Source organism: Heterocephalus glaber, unplaced genomic scaffold (assembly GCF_053883595.1).
Source record: "Heterocephalus glaber isolate CG9 unplaced genomic scaffold, H.glaber_assembly_v1.0 deba00001744, whole genome shotgun sequence".
In the NCBI taxonomy this organism is placed as follows: domain Eukaryota; kingdom Metazoa; phylum Chordata; class Mammalia; order Rodentia; family Bathyergidae; genus Heterocephalus; species Heterocephalus glaber.
This window is the reverse complement of record NW_028258450.1, coordinates 4,967,307-4,985,810: the sequence shown is the minus strand read 5'-3', so window position 1 is coordinate 4,985,810 and position 18,504 is coordinate 4,967,307. Positions and strand designations below refer to the sequence as shown.

Here is an 18,504-nt window from a genome sequence, read left to right as displayed (position 1 = left end):
ATTCAAGCCTAGCCTAGGCAACTTTGGGGGGGGGGTACCAGGAATCAAACTCAGGACCTTGTGCTTGCCAGGCAGGCATGGTGCCACTGAGTTATATCCCCAGCCCTAGCCTAGGCAACTTAATGACTTAGCAAGGCTCTATCTCAAAAAATAAAAATAAAAGAGAGCTGGGGATATACCTCGGTGTGAAGGCCCTGGGTTCAGTCCTCAGTACACACACACACACACACACACACACACACACACACACACACACACACACACACACTGTAGCTGGTCCAGAGCTGTTTCAGTTTTCTTCTCTATAATCCATGAAACAGTCCTTGTCCTCATGGTCCAAAATGATAGCTAATGCTCCAACCATGGCATCTGTATCCATTCAGCAGAATAAAGGTAGGCAAAGAGAAAAAGTCAAAGGCCCATATAGCTGACTTACAAGAATTTTTTTCCCCAAAAGCTGCCAAGTAATCTTTCTGTTCTCATCTCACTTGTCAGAATGGGGTTACATGTACACATATAGCTATAAGGGAGGGTGGGAATGTAGTCTTTAACCCAAGAACCAGCTAAATAGGGAGTTTTGTTGTTAAGAGAAAAGATATTTGGAAGAATTAGCTGCCTTATTTTATACCAGCCCTTCAACCAGTGAGAACCCAGAGTATGCTGTCATGTCATGAGTTGCTAGGCAGAGCAGCCTTTCAGGGTTTTTTGGAAAGAGGCTGAGCTTGGAAGGACAGAAAGTCTGGCCAAGGCTTCTATCCCACCTCTGCTGCCTTGACCTCAGATCTGCATCTCTGCTGTTTGCTGCTGTAACCCCAGCCCCTGGGACTTGACAGTTACCCCATAAATATGTATGGAATAATTAGCAGGTCCTGTTTTATCCCCATGATCCAAAGAAGAAACCGGCACCGGGGACTCCTCCTTGAGATGATGGGTGGGACTTCAACCCAGGTCTGCTGGGATTTGGCCAGACACTTTAACTGCCTCTTCCTTGAAGATGCTGAGATCCTGAGAGGAAGGAGACTTAGCAGTGGCCACACCCTAAATTGCCTGCATTCAGATTTAGCTTTCCAGACCTGTACTGTCCAGTACAGTAACCACGTACCACACTGGGCAGGCCGTGTAAGTTTAAATTAATCCTACCACTCAGGAGGCTAAGGCAGGAGGGTTGGCTTGAATTCAAGGCCAGCCCGGGCTATGTAGTGAGTTCAAGGCCAGCCTGGACTGCATAGCAAGACCCTGTCTCAAAAAACCAAATAAATAATTGCTAATTAAAGTAAAATAAAATTACACGTTCAAGTCACGTTAGCCACATTTCTTTTTTTTGGCCGAAGAGTCAGGTTTATTGAAGGGTAAGAGTGGGGGTGGGCTCAGCATGGGGTAGAAGTATGTGTGGCTGGAGGCAGCTCAGGCGACCAGGAAACCACCATCGACTGGCAGAGTGGACCCTGTGGTCATGCCACTTTGGTCACTCAGCAGGAAGAGGATGGCATCCACCACATTCTCCACCTCAACAAACTTGCCAAGTGAGATGTGGTCCAGAATGACCCTGGCCTTGTGGGGCTCACACCAGTTGGACTTGCCCATGGGCGTCATATGTTAGCCACATTTCAAGTTGCTGGTGTCCAGCACATGGGACAGGATAGGGGTATACCATTCCCTGCACCCCAGAAAGTCCTACCGGACAGCGCCAACTGCTGAGGAAAAGGTGGCTCTGGAGCCAAACTGCCTGGTTCGAATCTTACCTCTGCTGCCCACGGACCTCAGTGTTCTCATCTGTAAAATGAGGAGGAAGGTGATAACAGGAAACCATCTCCAAGGTGCAACTGGGGGAAGAAATGAGTGGTGGCCCATGACTGTAATCCCAGCACTCTGAGAGGCTGAGGCAGGAGGATGCCTAGTGGAGCCCAGCCTGGGTAACTTAGAGACTCTGTCTCAAAAATAAGAAATAAAAAGGGCTGGGGATGTGGCTCAGTGTAAAGGCCTTGGATTCAACCCCCAGTACCGAAAAACAAACAGACAATGCCTGGCCCGGAGTGAGACCCACAGGAGGATGGTTATTAGTGAAACACACAAAGTCCACGCCTCTCTGGAAGAGGAGCCCCTGGAGGCCAGAAGGCAGATGGGGAGGCAGTGGGAGTTGGGGGCAGAGGAGAGGCATGCGGAGGCCCAGGGGCTGTGGGAACCACCTGGCCCGAAGAGTCCCGGCCACCACGTCCCACCAGGAGCCGGCAGTGGGAGATGAAAGAGTGTGCAGGCCGAGCCCCATCTGTTCCTTGTGACCCAAACTTTGTTCCCAGCGCCCGAGACGAATCAGCATGAAATGCACATCTGGGACCACCTCCGGCCGCGGTCCCTCCCGGGCGCCCAGCCAGCCCATCTGTGAGGTAATGGAGGTGGCGCAGGTGGGCTTCAGAGCACAGGGGAAGCCAGGCCACTCTTGATGCCACTGCCAGATGGCTTCCTGGAGGGGGCTCCTGAAGTGTTCGGGGTCTGAGTAGGAACTGGGCTAGGAGGGAAAGGGGGAAGGGAGCCCCAGGAAAGGGGAGCGGCTTGCCAAAAGGTGGAGGACCTGGGTGTGGTCAAAGAAAAGAGAAGAGGCTAAGGCTGGGGATTTAGCTCAGTGGTTCCGTCGCTTGCCTTGCAAGCACAAGGACCCAAGTTCGATCCCTGGTACCAAAAAAAAAAAAAAAGAAGAAGAAAAGAAAGAAGGCGATACAGGCAGTCATCATCGTGAGGTGACTCAGTTATGGAGGAAACGGAGGCTGGAGATCAAGAGTCATTCCCCAGGCCTGGGTCTTCAAGGACAGAGGAAGGAGCTGGTCGAGGCAGGAAAGACTGAAGGACAAGGACTGTCCAGGGGTGATGGGGAGCCGTGGGGCCGCAGTCAACCCTGAGAGGAAAGGACCTGGTGTGTGTGTGTGCAGCCCAGGGAGTGGGGGAGGCTGGGGCAGCCGGGAAGAAGGGACCCTGGATGGGAAGAAGGGAGCCTGGACCGGAAGAGGGGCCGGAAGTGAAAAGCCCCACCTAGGGGAGCCTTCCTCCCAATGCCCAGGCAGAATTCCTTTCCCTCCTCTCTGTGAATGCCTTGTGTTTTTGCTTCATTCATTCACTTATTCGTTGGCTCAATGTTTCTTCCTCTGGCCCCTTTTGTAGTGTTGGGCACCAGACCCAGGGTACATATTGAACCACTGAGCTCCACCCCCAGCATGCTCAATAGATTTTCTTTGGTTTTTTTTTTAACATTTAATAAATTTATTTGCGGGGGGGGGGCCTTCTTTTTTTTGAGACAGCATCTCGCTATGTAGCCCACGCTGGTTTCGAACTCATGGCGACCCTCCTACCACAGCCTCCCAAGTGCTGGGATAACAAGTGTTTATTTTATTTATTTATTTATTTATTTATTTATGGTACTGGGGATCGAACTCTGGACCTTGCACTTTCAAGGCAGGTGGCGGAACCACTGAGCTAAATCCCCGGGCCTTAAAAGCTATTTTTAAAGCTCTATAATTTTTTTTTTTAGTTTATTAGTACATGTGTGCAGTACACGATGTTTACATTCCTGTAGGCAGTTGGTACATGTGGATGACACATGTTAATTCCTGATTTTTTTTTGTTTTTTTAAGACAGGATCTTACTATGTACCCCAGGCTGGACTCGAACTCTAGATGATCCTCCTGCCTCAGCCTCCCAAGTGCTAGGTTTTCTGCACCACCACACCTGGCAGCTTCTTCTTCTTTTTTGGGGGGGGTACTGACAATTGAACCCAAGTCCCTTGGCGCTGAGCTACATCCCTGGCCATTTATTTTTTTGAGACAGGGTCTTGCTAAATTGCTGAAGCTGGGCTTGAGTTTGTGATCCACCTACTTCAGCCCTGAATGTTGGGATTATAGACAGGTGCTCCCACACCCGCCTTCAACATGTCCACCTGGTCTCCCTGGGAAAGGCAGGCACGAGGCAGAGTCCTTGCAACTGGGTGCGGCTGGCAGTGCTCATGAAGGTGTGAGGGACAGGGGAGTGAGAAGAGGCACAGCCCAGCCTAGGAGGTGGGGACATCTGTGGGACGCCCAAAGCTCTCTGTGTCATGGTGGGGAAACCAGGCGCCCCCAGACAGAGTGAGGGGCAGAGGCTCCGGGGGCGACATCAGGAGCCCGATTTCCTTCAATTGTGCCTGATTTCTCTCCTGAGGACTCACAGGTGCCAGCCAGGCACTGTGTCGGTCACACAGGAGATCCAGGGCTGCATGTGGCCAGGGCCCTCAGGGTGGCCTCCCTCTGTGCACCTCTGCCTCCATGTCTCATTATTTTTCACCCCCACCTTCACTGTAATAAAAAAATCACCACAGGGCTGAGGATTTGCCTCAGTGGTTCCGCCACCTGCCTCAGAAGCACAAGGTCCCGAGTTCAATCCCCAGTACCAAAAAAACCAAAAACCAAAACAAAACAAAAAACCCCGAAGGATCCAGGGAAGGTTGGCCTTGCATCGTCCACCTCTGGTGGCTCGCAGCCTTCCTTGGCTCGTGCAAACACTGCTCTGATCATTGCCTGTTTTCATCAACCTCTCTTCTGGGTCAGATCTCCTCTCTTTGGGGGCAGTTGTCACTGGATTTAGGGTCCACCAGATAATGCAGGCTGATCCCTTCTCAAGATCCTTAACTTATTTACATGTACAATAATTTCTTTGTAGCTAGGCGTGGTGGTGCACGTCTGTAATTCCAGCACTTTGGGAGACTAAGGCAGGAGGGTCACACATTTTAGCCCAGACTGGGCAATTTAGTGAGACCCTGCCTCAAAATAAAAAGTAAGAAAGGGCTGGAGATGTAGCTCAGTGCAAAAACCCTGGGTTCAATCTCCAGTAGTACCCCCCTCCGAGAGAGAGAGAGAGAGAGAGAGAGAGAGAGAGAGAGAGAGAGAGAGAGAGAGCACGAGCAAGAGCAAAAAGAAAGGTGCTATCTTTCACCACCACTTTGTCTCTCTCTTCTTCCCGCCTGAGGTGGCCTTAAAATAAGTCTGAACATTCTTTGATGCTCCTCCCTTCAGGATCCTAACTTCTTCCCCTTCAGATGTTGCCAGACTATGTGACTCATTTCTGGTGACAAATAACAGGCTTTAGGCTTCTGGAGAGCAGGCCACCAAAGGCCTTGGGTGACTTGGCCCCCCCTTCCCCATCACCCACCCTAATTCCTAACCCTGTCACTGGCAGACAGTAAATGTCCTTTTCTCCTTCTTCTTTGTGGTACTGGGGATTGAACCCAGAGCCTCTGCACACTCCCAGCCTTTATGTATGTATTTATTTTTAATTTTGAGCAGGTTCGAAGTCACGAATTGCCCAAATGGAGCTGGAACTTGCCATCCTCCTGCCTCAGCCTTCCAGAGTGCTGGGATCACAGGTGTACGCCACCCGGCCCTGATAATACCGTTTGTTATTTTAAGCGACTAAAAATTAAGGTGGTGTATTCTGGAGCAGTGGGTAACTAACACACAGCTTTCTCTCTTGGGTGCTTTTTCTGCAATCCCCCGTTTCTGATCCTGTTGTCTGTGCCTCTTTCCTTCTCGGTCTTCGATGCCAGTTCCCAGCTCGATGCCGCTGAATGCCTCTCTGGTCTCTCCCTGAACACTAGGTTGGTCTCTTCGTGGGCCTCCGTCCTCTTTCTGGTTCTCCATCTCGGTCCCCGTGTTCCTCGCGTCCGTGGCTCTTGATCTGCAGCGCGGCTCTATTTATAGAGGTGTCTGTCTGTGACTTCAGGTCTCCTAGGGTATGTGTTTCTCCCCACCTCTTTAATATTTTGTGTCTCTGAACCTTTCCTCCCGGGTCCCCTCCCGCCTCCTGCCTGGAGGGCCTCTCTCTGGATGCCCTGTTTCTATCCGGAAGTGCCTCTCTGGGCCCATCTCACCGTGTGGCTGTATCTCTGACTCTGCCTCCTTCTGGTGCTCTAACCCGAAGTGCAGGTCTCCCTGTCTCTGGGGCCTTGCTTCGTATCTCTCAGTGTGCGTCTCTGCCCATCTCTTTCCCTGGCCCTGTCTCTGCCTCTCACCCTCCCTGGGTCCCCTTGCCTCTGCCTGGCACCTTGCTCTCCACCTCCAGCCCTCCGGCCCCTCCGCCACGCCTCCCCCTCCTCCCCCGCGCCCTGCCTCTCTCCTCACTGGGCTTCTGCCGCCCCCTCCTGGCCAGCGTCCCTCACTGCACCCCAACTCCCCGGGGATCCCGGCGCCAAGAGCGGCGCGCGGCCAGGCGGGGCTGGGGTGCGCGCGGGGCTCCCGGGGTACCGAGGCCAGGGACCCGGGTCCTGCGGAGGACTCAAGACGGGGCCTTCCCGCCTCGTGGCTCCACCTCCTGCCCCCACTCTGCGGAAGCCGGAGCCGCCCTCGGCCCCAGGTGTCCCGGGCGCCGCACCCTGGCCGCCCCGCGCGCGCACCCTAGCCCGGGCGCGTGTGCTGCTGCGAGATCACCGCCCCCCTACATGAAAAAATTAAATAACACGGGAGGGAAGGGAGGGCAGGAGGAGGGAGAGCCGGGAGCGGAGACGGAGCACGGGGAGGAGAGGCAGGCGGAGGCGCGGAGGAGGAGGAGGAGGAGGAGGCGGGAGGAGGCCGCGCGAGCGAGGATGGAGACGCAGAGTTAAGCGGCTCAGCTCCATGCCGAGCCGGGGAGGGTGTGGGTTCGCAGCCAGGAGCCGGGGCAGGCGGAAAGGGGAGGACGGGAGGTGGAGGGAGTGCAGGGCTGGGTGCAGAGGGCAAGAGAGCAGCGTCGGGGGCTCGGACCCCAGTGGGGAGGAGGAGAGGCTGGGGTCCTGAGGGGCCAGGGTCCTGGGAGCAGAGGACGCAGGGCACGGCAAGGGGTCACTCCGAGCCTCCCGGGGATGCGGGGAGCCCCTCGAGCGCTGGTCCTATGGGCCGCACTGGGGGCGGCAGGTAAGACCTGGGGTCCCGGCGGGAGCCTCGCGGGTGGGGCGGCGGGCGCCCACCAGAGGGGTGTAGGCTCCTCTCTTCCCAGCGCACATCGGACCCGCGCCTGACCCGGAGGACTGGTGGAGCTACAAGGATAATCTCCAGGGAAACTTCGTGCCAGGTGTAGTCAGGGCGGGGACCCAGGAGTCGGCCCCCTCCCCCCTACCAGGGACCTCCTCCTTCATACTCCGGAGTCTGGGTCCCCAGCTCCCTCCTCCCCCAGGACCGGGAGTCCCAGCCCCTACTCCCTCCCTCAGGATTGGGGCCCAGGCTCTGAGCCCCGGAGGCTCACCGCGGGACATTATACATGCGCATTTCAAGTAGTGAGTGGGAGTGAGTGGAAGGAAAGAGTGTGGGGGTGGAGAGCATGTGTATATGCAGGAAGGGGCGGGTCCCGGCTCCTGTTAGGAACCAGAAGCGGGTGGCCGGATCCCCCTCGCCTTGTCTAGCTCTCTCTTGCAACTCCTCACCCCAGTACATGGACGATCCAGCTGTGGGACAAGGGAGACTGGAAGAACTACAACTCCCATGGGGCCTCGGGCGGCAGAGGGGCAGCGCTTGAGTAGGCTGCCGCACTGAGGGCTCCTGGGAGTTGTAGTTCCTCCCACAATGACAATTTAAGGTGGGTTGGATGGAAGAGAGGATTGGAGGTGTTAGAGGGTCTTAAGAAACTGTCCCAAGAGTCTTCTAAGAGACAAGATCCAGGGCCCAGCCCTTCCTCTCTCAGACCCAGGAGTCTGAACCACATCCCACCCAGCAGATCCCAGTGTTGGGCACCAGCTCCTGTTTCTGACTCTTTTTCTCCTACCGCCAACACCATCCCCAGGGCCTCCGTTCTGGGGCCTGGTGAACGCAGCCTGGAGTCTGTGTGCTGTGGGGAAGCGCCAGAGCCCTGTGGATGTGGAGCTGAAGAGGGTCCTTTACGACCCCTTCCTGCCCCCACTGAGGCTCAGCACAGGAGGAGAGAAGGTAAGGGGCCTTGGGGGAGGAGTTACGGGATCCACTGGGAGCAGGTATGAGTAGGGGTGGGGTGCTGAGACAGTCTTGGGGAGGAGGGGGTACTTCCTGGGTGGGAGAAGGCTTCTTATTTAGATCTTGTGTTCTTCCCTTCCCAAACATGGCTCCCTAGTCTTCCCATCTCTGTAGAAGCAAAGAAAAACAGCACATTTCCCGTGGCAGGCACTTTTAAAACACTGACAAACCCTCAGTCCTCACAAGCCCATGAAATAGGTGCTGTTATTCTTCTTTTATGGATGCAAACACTGAGGCACGGAGAAGTTAAGCTACTAGCCTAGAGTCACAAACCCAGAGTGTTATCACTGAGATTAGAACCAGGAGGTGTGATCCTAGAGTTCATGCTGGGAGCTACTTTGCAAAACTCTTTCTTTCTGTTCTGAGACAGACTCACCAAGGCGCTAAGCTGCTCAGGCGGGACTATAATTTGAGATCCTCCTGCCTCAGCCTCCCACAGTGCTAGGACCACAGGTGTGCACCACCACACCTGGCTCAATACCATTTATTTCTTTTTTTCTTTTGGTACCAGGGAGTGAACTCGGGTCCTTGCGCTTTTGAGGCAGGCGGCAGAACCACTGAGCTCAATCCCTGGCCCTCCAATACTATTTCTTACCACAGCCCACATAGCTGGAACAGCCAAAAGCTTCAGAGCCTTCCTCATGTCGTCCCCTCCCTCATTTCCATTTCCGCACTGTGTTCTTCCCAGCCTCACTACTCAGTATCCCTGGAATCCTTTCCACTTCTTGCCCCTCCACGGCCCACACACTCACCCAAGCCTGGACATTTCCCACCGGGACTGGTGCCACAGCCCTTCACTGCCTGCTTCTCTGCTTCCTGCAATCCATTCTCCACCCCCACACCTACCAGGCAGGTCACAGCACTCCTGCTCAAAACCCTCCATTAGGACAAAGAAGCCTAACAAATACCTACTTAGCACCTACTATATGCTTGGCACTCTGCCACAAGTGAGCCATATATAATTATTAATGTTTCAGTACTGAGCATGGAATGCAGGGCTTTACACATGCTGGACAAGTGTTCTACCACTGAGCTATACCCCAATCCCTATTTAATTTAGTAAATAAAAATACACCTGTAATCCCAGCACTCTGGGAGGCTGAGGCAGGAAGATCAACATGATCTCCATAGTAGGTTCAAGGCCAGCCTGAGCTACACAGTGAGACCTTGTCGCAAAAAACCAAAAAAATAAAACACCCTCATTGCCCACAAGGCCCTGCACCATCTGGCACCGGTGCCAGTCTGTCTTCTGTTGCCCAGGCTCCATCCAGTCCCCCGGTCTCTTTGGTGCCAACAAAACAGGCCACTGAAGGCAGTTGCTGTCCCTCTTCCCGAAATGCCCTTCTCCTTGCCCTTTTCCTCTGAACCCCTGCTTGTCCTATAGGTGTCCGATCCAATGTCTCCTCCTCAGAGAAGCCTTTCTGGACTCTTCTCCAGTTCAAGCTGGGGTTCCTATTACACTTTCCCAGAGCCCCCAGTTTCTCCCAACATGAGCACCGGATATAATTAATTTAAGCAGTAAGCTTGGTGGCGCATGCATGACATCCCGACACTAAGGGAGCCTGAGGCATTAGGATCAGGAATCTGAGTGCCACCTTGGCAACTTAGTGAGAACCTGTCTCAAAATAAAAAATACAAAGGGCTGGGGATGCAGCTCAGTGCGAAGACTCTGGGCTCAATCCCGAGGACTGGGGGAGATGCAGTTACTTTGCGATTCACTATTTATTGCCTGTCTCTGTTGTGTCCTCCTTCATTGCTCTGTGCCCTGGCATCCATGGCATATAGTAGCAGCTCAATAAATACCCGTTTGGGGCCAGGGATTTAGCTCAGTGGTTTTGCCACCTGCTGTGCAAGTGCAAGGACCCAAGTTTGATCCCCGGTACCCCCCCCAAAAAAAACCCATTAAGTGAACTCACCAAGTGAGCCCAGTGTCTGGAGAGTGGGTGCTGCTCAAAGTCTGTTGGATGATGAAGGGATTGTTGAGCTCTGTGAATGGAGGGGAGGGAAGTAGGAGGTGGAAAGACCTCTCTGCCTCTCTCACAGCTCCAGGGAACACTGTACAACACCGGCCGTCATGTTTCCTTCCTGCCTGCACCCCGGCCAGTGGTCAATGTGTCTGGGGGTCCCCTCCTTTACAGCCACCGACTCAGTGAACTGCGGCTGCTCTTTGGAGCTCGAGATGGAGCTGGCTCTGAACACCAGATCAACCATCAGGGCTTCTCTGCTGAGGTGGTGACCACTGACCTCTGCCCTGTGACCCTTCACCCTGAGTCACCCGACTCCTCCCACCTCTTCTTCTAAATGCCTGGCCCGACCCTCTTCCACAGCACTGTCCCCTACCCTAAGCACGAACCCACAACCTGACTCCAAAATCTGGGGTTCTCCTCTCCTCCCCTTCTGCTGGGGGACCCCCAACTCCCTGCCCCCCCCCCCAGGTGCAGCTCATTCACTTCAACCAGGAACTCTATGGGAATCTCAGCGCAGCCTCCCGAGGGCCCAATGGCCTGGCCATTCTCAGCCTCTTTGTCAACGTGAGAAGAGGCTGGAAGGGCACCTGGAATCCGGGTCTGGTGGAAGAGGGAGGTTGGGTCCTCAGGGAGGAGCGGGTTGGGGGTTGGGGGCTTGGACTCTAGGGGTTCTGCCTCCTCACCTCCAACCCCCACGTAGGTGGCTGGTAGCTCAAACCCGTTCCTCAGTCGCCTCCTCAACCGAGACACCATTACCCGAATCTCCTACAAGAGTAAGTGCTGGGGCCAGGGATTTAGCTCAGTGGTTCTGGCGCCTGCCTCGAAAGCGAAAGGTCCCGAGTTCGATCCCGGGTACCAAAAAAAAAAAAGAAAAAACCCAAAAGAGTAAGTGCTGGAGTGCTGGGGGCATGATGCGGGAGCTAAGAGGGGCACCCCTCTCCACTCTGGCCCGATATTCCCGCAGATGATGCCTACTTTCTTCAAGACCTGAGCCTGGAGCTCCTGTTCCCCGAATCCTTTGGCTTCATCACCTACCAGGGCTCTCTCAGCACCCCACCCTGCTCAGAGACTGTCACCTGGATCCTCATTGACCGGCCTCTTAACATCACCTCTCTCCAGGTGACCCTCTGTCCGCACCCCTACCCCTAGGCCTGGAGAGCCCTTGCCTCCCTGACCCTCCCTCTCCTGGGACTGGGAACCAAGGAGATTAGACTTCAGCCAACCAGCGGGTGGGCGGGGCTGACTAGGCTCCGCCCGTTCACTGCCCCTTTCCCACGCTCCTCCCACGGCAGATGCACTCCCTGAGACTCCTGAGCCAGAATCCTCCGTCCCAGATCTTCCAGAGCCTCAGCGGGAACGCCCGGCCCCTGCAGCCTTTGGCCCACAGGGCCTTGAGGGGCAACAGGGACCCCCGGCACCCCGAGAGGCGCTGCCGAGGCCCAAACTACCGCCTGCATGGTATGGCCCAGGCTGCCGCCCCTCCACGTCCTGGTCCAATCTGCTTCTATGTCTCCCCTTGGCGTCTCAAAAGGATCCAGTGCCCCCTTCTGTGTGGCCTAGCCCCAGCGCTGACTTCTCAGTCCCTTCCCCCTCCGTGTCAAAGTGGTACAGTCCACACCTCCCCCCCCCCCCCCCCCCAAGATCATTTCCTTTTTACTGCTTTGGACCTTGGTATATAACCGGAGCCTCCTAGCTTCCTTGTGGTACAAGTACTGTACCTATTGTTCGGTGCCTTCTGTTACTGTGACTTCCCAAATGGCACAATCCAGTTCCCCTCCTTGTTTCCATGGTACGATCCTATAGCGTCCCACGGTCTGACAGCTCCCCTTATTGAGAATCCAAATGGTACGACCCCTTTCCCTTTCTACCACCTCCCGTGGTTCAGCTCAGAGAGCTAAGGACTCAATGTGGTAAGCCCCAGAGCCCCATTCCCCGTGAATATCTTCACGTAGTTTAGCTTAATGCCGATTGGGACGTCCCTATTCCACCTTCCTGCTGTCCCCTCAACGGTTTGATCCAGCTGACCATTCCCCCCCGGCTTCTCAACTTGGTCTGTCCTGGCTCCCCCTCGCAGCCCCCCCTCCCCCGAGATAGGGCCCTGGATACCGCCCCCTCCTGCAAGTCCCCTGCACCGCCCACCCTAGACCATCGCTCCTAGCCGGCGTCTTCTCTTGCAGTGGATGGTGCCCCCCAGGGTCGCTGAGGTTCCCCATCGAGGATGCCGTAGCCCATCCCAATCCTGTCTACAAGGGGAGGGGAATCACCCCAAAACAAAGCTATTAAAGAGACAGAATACTTCCTGTTTCTCGGTGGTCTGATTCTAAGGCTCGACGGGGAAATATTTGGGTATCAAAGAAGAGCTTTCTTCCCGAAACCAGCCTTCCTCTTCCTAGGCCTCAGCCACTTGGTATTCTGGCTTTTTGCTTTCTACTACAATCATTGCTAAAACAATTATTTGGATAAGTGCTCCTTTAAGAACCACCTCTCCTCCCCCACCCCAATCAGGCAGCACGCGCAGAGCCATGTGCTTGTCTCTTCCGTCTGCCTCATTGGTCACAATTGGGTCACGGTCCCGCCCCCCAGCGCTGCCTCTCATTGGGCAAATGTAGGTCAGTGTCCCGCCTCCTTCCAAAAGGCTAGACAACTTCACGCGCTCAGCCCCTCACAAGCCCTCCCGGGCTTGGCAGTTCTCGGAACTCCATTGGCTGGACTTCTCAAGAGGTCCGACACAATTGGTCAGTGCCAGTAGCCGGAGGGAGGCACGCGGCAGGGGTGCAAGGCCAAGAAGGAGGGCGGTGCAGGGCCTGGGCGGACGAGGGCCGGGAGGAGGGGCGCGGGCTGTGGTGTCGGGTGTTTTGGTTTGCATTTTTTTTTCCGCGAAAGAAGTTTGCTTTGGCCACGCCTCAAAGCGGCCGCCTCCTCCTGTCCCCTCCTCCGCCCCTCGGCGCACACCTCTCGGGTGCTGATTGCAAAGCGCCTTCTGTTTCCAGAGCTGCGATTTTTGCAAGAGCCAGGCTCGCCCACCTTGTAAGAAGGAGCGCCTGTGTCCCCTTGCACCCTGTTACAAAGAACCGGCCGCCTGATTTAGTCACCCACTCGCCCAGACTGTATGACCTCCCGGGACCCTCTTGACTCGCATGTTTCTGCACGAAAGAGCGCAAATCCCTGGCGCTCCTAGGATTTGCAGCGTTCTGGATACTGGAGCCTTGCAAGCTACGCGCGCCCGACCCTGGGCAGACACTCGCCCGAGCCTCAGGAGCGTGCCGGTGCCTGGCGAGCCAGCCCTTCGCCTCTCCATGAGCCCATGAACCTGGGGCCAGGTGCCCGGCGATGGCGCGGCCTCTGAGCGACAGGACTCCGGCTCCCCTGCTGCTGGGCAGCCCTGCCGGGGCCCCGCCTGGCGGGGGAGCGCTGCTCGGGCTGCGGAGCCTCCTGCAAGGGACCAGCAAGCCCAGAGAGCCGGCCAGCTGTGAGTTCAGCCCTACTCCTGGAGGGACCCAGGTGCCGCGGGTGGGGTGGACAGACACCGCTCGTGTGCTGGGGTCCGTCTTCTCCAGCCTGTCCTCAGTCGCCCAGATAGTTAGGTCCCTCGACCCCGCAGCGTCCAGGGTACACAGTGCGGGCTCGCAGTCTGAGCACCCAGGAGTCTCAGAGACCCCGGCCCCCTCCTCCTTGTGGCTTGATAGTCTGGACCCCTGGGTCCGGGGAGAAGGGAGGGGGTGTGTCGGAGGCTCACAAGGTGGTGACACGGGCTTGGGCGGGGCCTCGCGGGGTCACATGGCACCCGGGGATGAGGAATGTGCCCGAGGAGCCGAGCCCCTTCCTGCCACTTTCGGGGGGGGGGGGCAGCGCGCGGGGTGAGGGGATCGCAGCAGTCACAGAGCTGTCATTTTTTTCTCTCACCTCCCCAACCCCTCACCTACCCTGTCCCGGCTCCCCTCTTTCTCAACTTCCGCTCCTCTTTCTCTGGGCCGCTGTCCTCATCTCTCCGTGTCTCCGTCCTTTCCTCTCTCTGGGTCTCTCACCCTCTGTATCTCTGTCCCCTCCTCTCTCTTTGGGTCCTTGTCCTCCCTCGCCTCCTCTCTGGATCGCCGCCGTGTCTACACCTCCTCTCTAACTCGGGGTTCCCTTCTCCCACACCTCATCTCCACCCCGTCCGTTTCCCTGGCCTGTAGGTCTCCTGAAGGAAAAGGAGCGCAAGGCGGCTCCGCCCGCACCCACGGTCCCGGGGCCGGGCCTGGAGACGCCGGGCCCGGCAGATGCCCCCGCTGGGGCGGTGGGAGGCAGCGGGTCCCCTCGGGGACGCCTGGGCGCCGTGCCTGGCCCGAGTCTGTTGGCGCCGCTGCTGTGGGAGCGTACGCTGCCTTTCGGCGACGTGGAGTACGTGGACCTGGACGCCTTCCTGCTGGAGCACGGGCTCCCACCCAGCCCGCCGCCCCCGGGCGGCTCGTCACCTGCGCCCTCGCCCACGCGCACGCCTGCGCCCTCGCCCGGGCCCGGCTCCTGCGGCTCGGCCTCCCCGCGCTCCTCGCCCGGGCACGCCCCCGCCCGGCCCGCCCTGGGGGCCGCCGGCGGCCACCGCGCAGGTGCGACGCAGGGACAGGGCGCTCCCCGAGGGGCGGGGCTTGCGGCACTGCTAGTCGGACCGTGGGACCCTGGCCATGGGCCGAGTCCTGACTTCTCATGGAAACAGGTCCGGATTCTGAGCTTTCTAGCGGGTTAGAGACTGAGCCTCCTGAATCCTCGTGGAGGGAGAGACCCTGGACTCCGAATTCCAGGACTCCTGCCCAAAGAGATTTTGGAATTGTCCGTGGGAAGCGGAGACAGAGGGTCCAGGCATTCCTGGAGCCGGGACAGGAGGCTCGGAACATGAAGTTATTTACTGAGAAGTGGATGGGCCCCGAATCTGAGCCCAGAATCAGTGGAACTGGGCTGGGACCCTAACTCCTAGCACCTCTGAAGTGGGAGAAGACGGGGCACAGAGTTCTGTGTTGCCAGGACAGCGACTGGAGGTCTAGGTTCCTGGGCCCCCTAGTACGGGTGCCGCAGCCCCTAGCTCCGGAATCCTGCTGGATTCTGGATCCTCCCCGAGCTCTCTCAGTTCTCTCCCCCAGAATCGTGGGGGAGGGTGTTCTCTGATGAGTCTCAGCTCAGAGGCCCGAGATCCTTGCAATCAGAGGCAGGCATTGAGATCCCAAGCAGGAGGAAAGGTGACCCCATTCGGGGACACTGGGGTCTCCAGGGGGTGACCACAGGCCTGGGCTTGCTGGGTGCACCTGCCCCAGGCTTGACCTCTAGGCAGAATCGGAGTCCTCCCGTTTCCCAACCGCACACTCCGCGCCACGTGAGTCCTCCCTCCCTCCTCTGAGCTTCTCGCTGTCACGCGCGAGGGGGCGGGGCTGGGAACGTGAGTCGGGGGAGGGGCAGAAGGAAGCAGCCGGTGGCACGTGACTCGGCCGGGACCTGTGTCCTCAGCTGGCCCCGGCTTGCTTGCATTTAAAGGCATATACACCTCCTCGAACCAACCTTCTGGAAACTCTGAGCCCTTTCCATTTCTCTACCCTACCTTCCAATCGAAGAGCTCTTAGAGTCATTTAATTTTCAGTCCTCTTCTTTGAACAGCCTGGAGTCTAAGCTTTGGTCAGGGATTCAGGAAATAGGATTCAAGGTAGATCGTGGGAAGAGAAAGACCACTGTGAATCTGAAGGCCTGAAGTTTTATTTAATTTTCATTGTTTTGAGACAGGGTTTCATTATGTAGCCCACGCTGGCATCCACATTGTGGCGATCCTCCTGCCGCAGACTCCCAAGTCCTGGGATAACTCTGTTGCCACCACACCCGGCTTGAAGTTTCATTTCATTTCATTTCGGGTTTTTTTGAGATAGCATCTCCCTAAGTAGTCCAGGCTAGCCTGGAACTCACTCCATAGCCCTAGTTGGTCTCAAATTGCAATCTTCCTGCCTCAGCCTGCTCAGGGCTGGATTACAGGCGTGTCCCACCTCACCTGGCTAGTCTTGAAGTTTTAGAAGCTACTACATGACTCTCATGTTACTCAGGGCCAGTCAGTTATGGCCAGATGTCACTTTCCCTGCCTAGAAATTGGGTTGCCTGGTGATACCTAAGCATCCTTGTAGCCTGGAGAAACTATCTTATGTTACAGAGGTTGATGCCTGGTAGGCAGGCTCTACGTTAGACTCCACATGGGCCTTCTGTGTGCTAGATAATTTACCCGAGCAGGGGTAGCCTCTGCGAACCTGCTGCCCAACAAATATGCCTCCTGTGACGCACTGTGTTTCCCCAAGGCCTGACCCCTCGGGACACACCCAGTCCTGTGGACCCAGACACAGTGGAGGTGCTGATGACCTTTGAACCCGACCCAGCTGATCTTGCCCTGTCAAGCATTCCAGGCCATGAGACCTTTGACCCTCGGAGACACCGCTTCTCAGAGGAGGAACTTAAGCCCCAGCCAATCATGAAGAAGGCGAGGAAAATCCAGGTGCCAGAGGAGCAGAAGGTGAGCACCACTGCATGCAGCACAGGCACGGCCAGGTCACACCCAGTGCCAAGGATGCCCTGGGGTTGTCACTTGGCATGAGCTCTTAGGGTCTCCCAGCCTGCAGCCAAAGATGAGTCCTTGGCCCAGGGGCACTGGAGGGAAGGGGCTTTGGCCTAAGATTTACAAAGAACGTCACTGTTGGGTATAGACTCAGCCAGCCATGCCAGGTCTGGTTGATCACATGGACCCATAATCCTCAGCAGAGCAGGGTTCAAATTCTAGGAGGCCCAGTTGCCGGGGATAGCCTGTCTCTCATAGCAGCCAGCCAGGCTGGGGCTGAGCCTTTGAACTCAAGTTTGGGGTGTCTGTCAGACTGACTGCTTCTGTCTAGGATGCATACTTTGCCAGGGTTTGCAAGTTTTTTCCTCGGGCTTGGACTTCTCACTGGTGAGATGCCTGAGACTCCCAGTAGCAGCTGGGGCCACCTTCTGATTTTAGGAGGCTTGGGCATTCTGGTTGTGCTGATCTGGGGTCTCTGCTATCAGGAGGTACCTGGGCTTCTCTCACAAGTCTTTGCCATGGCTATTTGCAGCACCTAGGACCTGCCTAGCAGCTCGGTATAGATCAGAGATTTCTCCTGCTGCAGGGCCAGGTTGCTAGGAACTGGATATGCCCCACAAATCAGGAATTAGGGTTTAACTAAATGGGGCAAAGGGAAACATCTTTCTGAGCTGAGTAGTCCTTGTTACCAAGGAGTCATCTTTCATTGACAACAAGAAATATTAGGATTGGAGGACCCTAGGTATAACCCTCTAGGGAGATCTCCGGATGGGTCCCTCTGCTAAGGATGGACTCTTGTATCAACCAGATACAGTCCTCTTTTCCTGTCAGGAAAGAGGCAGCTCCCTGGCCTCACTTCAGGGCCAGCAGATCAGAGACTGCCCAGGATCATTGGGACCACTTAGATCTCACTTTTGTTTGCTGAGGCAGGATGAGGTTGCCTTGGCAACCAGGTCAGCAGAGGCCCAGCTCTGGAAGGATTTTATGAGACACCAAACTCCATCACTAGGGGGCCTAAGCTTTCCTTAGCAACCAGAATCTGGAAAGGTGACATATAGGGCAGTGCTCTTCATTGGGATGAGCTCTCAGACCCAAGGCTGTGTTGCTAGGGAACAGGCTTCCTTAGCAAGCAAGGACTAACTACAGGGCCTTTTGTTTAGTGGGGAGGGCTGGGGTCTGCTTTGCACTTTGGAGATTTGAAACCGAGTTGCCTGGAGGTGGGAGTCTTACCTCACACCTTAGCTTTTGTTAAGGAGCCCCAGAAGGGCAGGCTCTTGGGTACTCATCTCTGCTGGGATGAGTACCCTTGATTCCCCCTGCTAAGCAAGAACAGTGTGTGCGCGTGGTATCTTAGAATCTGCTCCTTCCTTCCTCTCGCTGAACCTCAGTGCCCTCCTGCCCTTCTGCCCCCAGGACGAGAAGTATTGGAGCCGGCGGTACAAGAACAATGAAGCAGCCAAGCGGTCTCGCGATGCCCGGAGGCTCAAGGAGAACCAGATAACGGTGCGGGCGGCCTTCCTGGAAAAGGAGAATGCCCTGCTGCGGCAGGAGGTGGTGGCGGTGCGGCAGGAGCTGTCTCACTACCGGGCCGTGTTGTCTCGCTACCAGGCCCAGCATGGGGCCCTGTGAGAGCCCTCCTTTCTCCTCCTCCTCCTTGCTCAGACTTGTGCCCTGACGCCTTTTCCCTCCCCGCCCTGTGGCCCACAGGCTGGCCAGCTGGGTGCCCCAGGGACGTGATGATGCAGATAAATACATTTATATTTTTAAGAAAAAGAGAGCCTCCCCCCTCCCATGCGGGGGCGGGGAGGGTCCCGTGTGTGCTCCGGACACGTCGGGGACCCCTTACTCCCACCGCCTCCATTAACATGATCCTGAATAAATCTTGAGAACCCCAGAGCCAGCTGTTGTGGGGGACAAGACAGGCCAGCAGGTCACACTGGCTGCAGCCGGCGGGCAGACCTGGTGGCTATCGGCAAAAGCCAGAAGCTGCTGGAACGGTCTAGTC

The 18,504-nt window shown here is 56.3% G+C and overlaps 2 protein-coding genes and 1 long non-coding RNA gene across 7 annotated transcripts; 2 read left to right on the top strand and 1 right to left on the bottom strand.

Annotated features, from left to right (window-relative positions):
• Positions 1-3,504: 3,504 nt before the first annotated feature.
• On the bottom strand, positions 3,505-11,999 carry LOC147821367 (uncharacterized). Its single transcript, XR_015447172.1, has 2 exons — positions 11,662-11,999; positions 3,505-9,962 (listed from the first exon to the last, which is right to left on the bottom strand). It is a non-coding gene; the product is annotated as an uncharacterized LOC147821367 (long non-coding RNA).
• Ca11 (carbonic anhydrase 11 (inactive)) lies at positions 6,734-12,247 on the top strand. 2 transcript variants are annotated; one of them, XM_004866988.4, is made up of 9 exons: positions 6,734-6,908; positions 6,991-7,065; positions 7,771-7,913; positions 10,020-10,205; positions 10,412-10,507; positions 10,644-10,716; positions 10,908-11,062; positions 11,236-11,401; positions 12,121-12,247. In XM_004866988.4, exons 1-9 carry the CDS (start codon positions 6,857-6,859, stop codon positions 12,144-12,146), a joined length of 972 nt encoding a protein of 323 aa, XP_004867045.1. In that variant the 5' UTR covers positions 6,734-6,856; the 3' UTR covers positions 12,147-12,247. The 2 variants fall into 2 exon arrangements, with proteins under 2 accessions (XP_004867045.1, XP_004867044.2); XM_004866987.4 differs by lacking the exons at positions 6,734-6,908; positions 6,991-7,065 and adding an exon at positions 7,105-7,267.
• Positions 12,248-12,558: 311 nt separating this feature from the next.
• Dbp (D-box binding PAR bZIP transcription factor) lies at positions 12,559-18,393 on the top strand. Of its 4 annotated transcripts, XM_004866998.4 has the most exons (5): positions 12,559-12,678; positions 12,934-13,412; positions 14,119-14,529; positions 16,246-16,457; positions 17,913-18,393. In XM_004866998.4, the coding sequence occupies exons 2-5, from the start codon at positions 13,274-13,276 to the stop codon at positions 18,126-18,128; spliced, it is 978 nt and encodes a 325-aa protein (XP_004867055.1). In that variant the 5' UTR covers positions 12,559-12,678; positions 12,934-13,273; the 3' UTR covers positions 18,129-18,393. The 4 variants fall into 4 exon arrangements, with proteins under 4 accessions (XP_004867055.1, XP_087056810.1, XP_087056811.1 ...); XM_087200684.1 differs by lacking the exons at positions 12,559-12,678; positions 14,119-14,529 and having other exon boundaries at positions 12,755-13,412; XM_087200685.1 differs by lacking the exons at positions 12,559-12,678; positions 12,934-13,412; positions 14,119-14,529 and adding an exon at positions 14,612-14,636.
• Positions 18,394-18,504: the final 111 nt, after the last annotated feature.

Excerpts from the sequence above, each read along its gene's own strand:
- Ca11 (XM_004866988.4), top strand. The coding sequence starts at position 6,857 with ATGCGGGGAGCCCCTCGAGCGCTGGTCCTATGGGCCGCACTGGGGGCG. Across the intron at positions 6,909-6,990 it reads GGCCGCACTGGGGGCGGCAG|CGCACATCGGACCCGCGCCT; the intron begins GTAAGACCTGGG and ends CTCTCTTCCCAG. Across the intron at positions 10,206-10,411 it reads ATCAGGGCTTCTCTGCTGAG|GTGCAGCTCATTCACTTCAA; the intron begins GTGGTGACCACT and ends CCCCCCCCCCAG.
- Dbp (XM_004866998.4), top strand. The coding sequence starts at position 13,274 with ATGGCGCGGCCTCTGAGCGACAGGACTCCGGCTCCCCTGCTGCTGGGC. Across the intron at positions 14,530-16,245 it reads CGCCGGCGGCCACCGCGCAG|GCCTGACCCCTCGGGACACA; the intron begins GTGCGACGCAGG and ends TGTTTCCCCAAG. Across the intron at positions 16,458-17,912 it reads AGGTGCCAGAGGAGCAGAAG|GACGAGAAGTATTGGAGCCG; the intron begins GTGAGCACCACT and ends TTCTGCCCCCAG.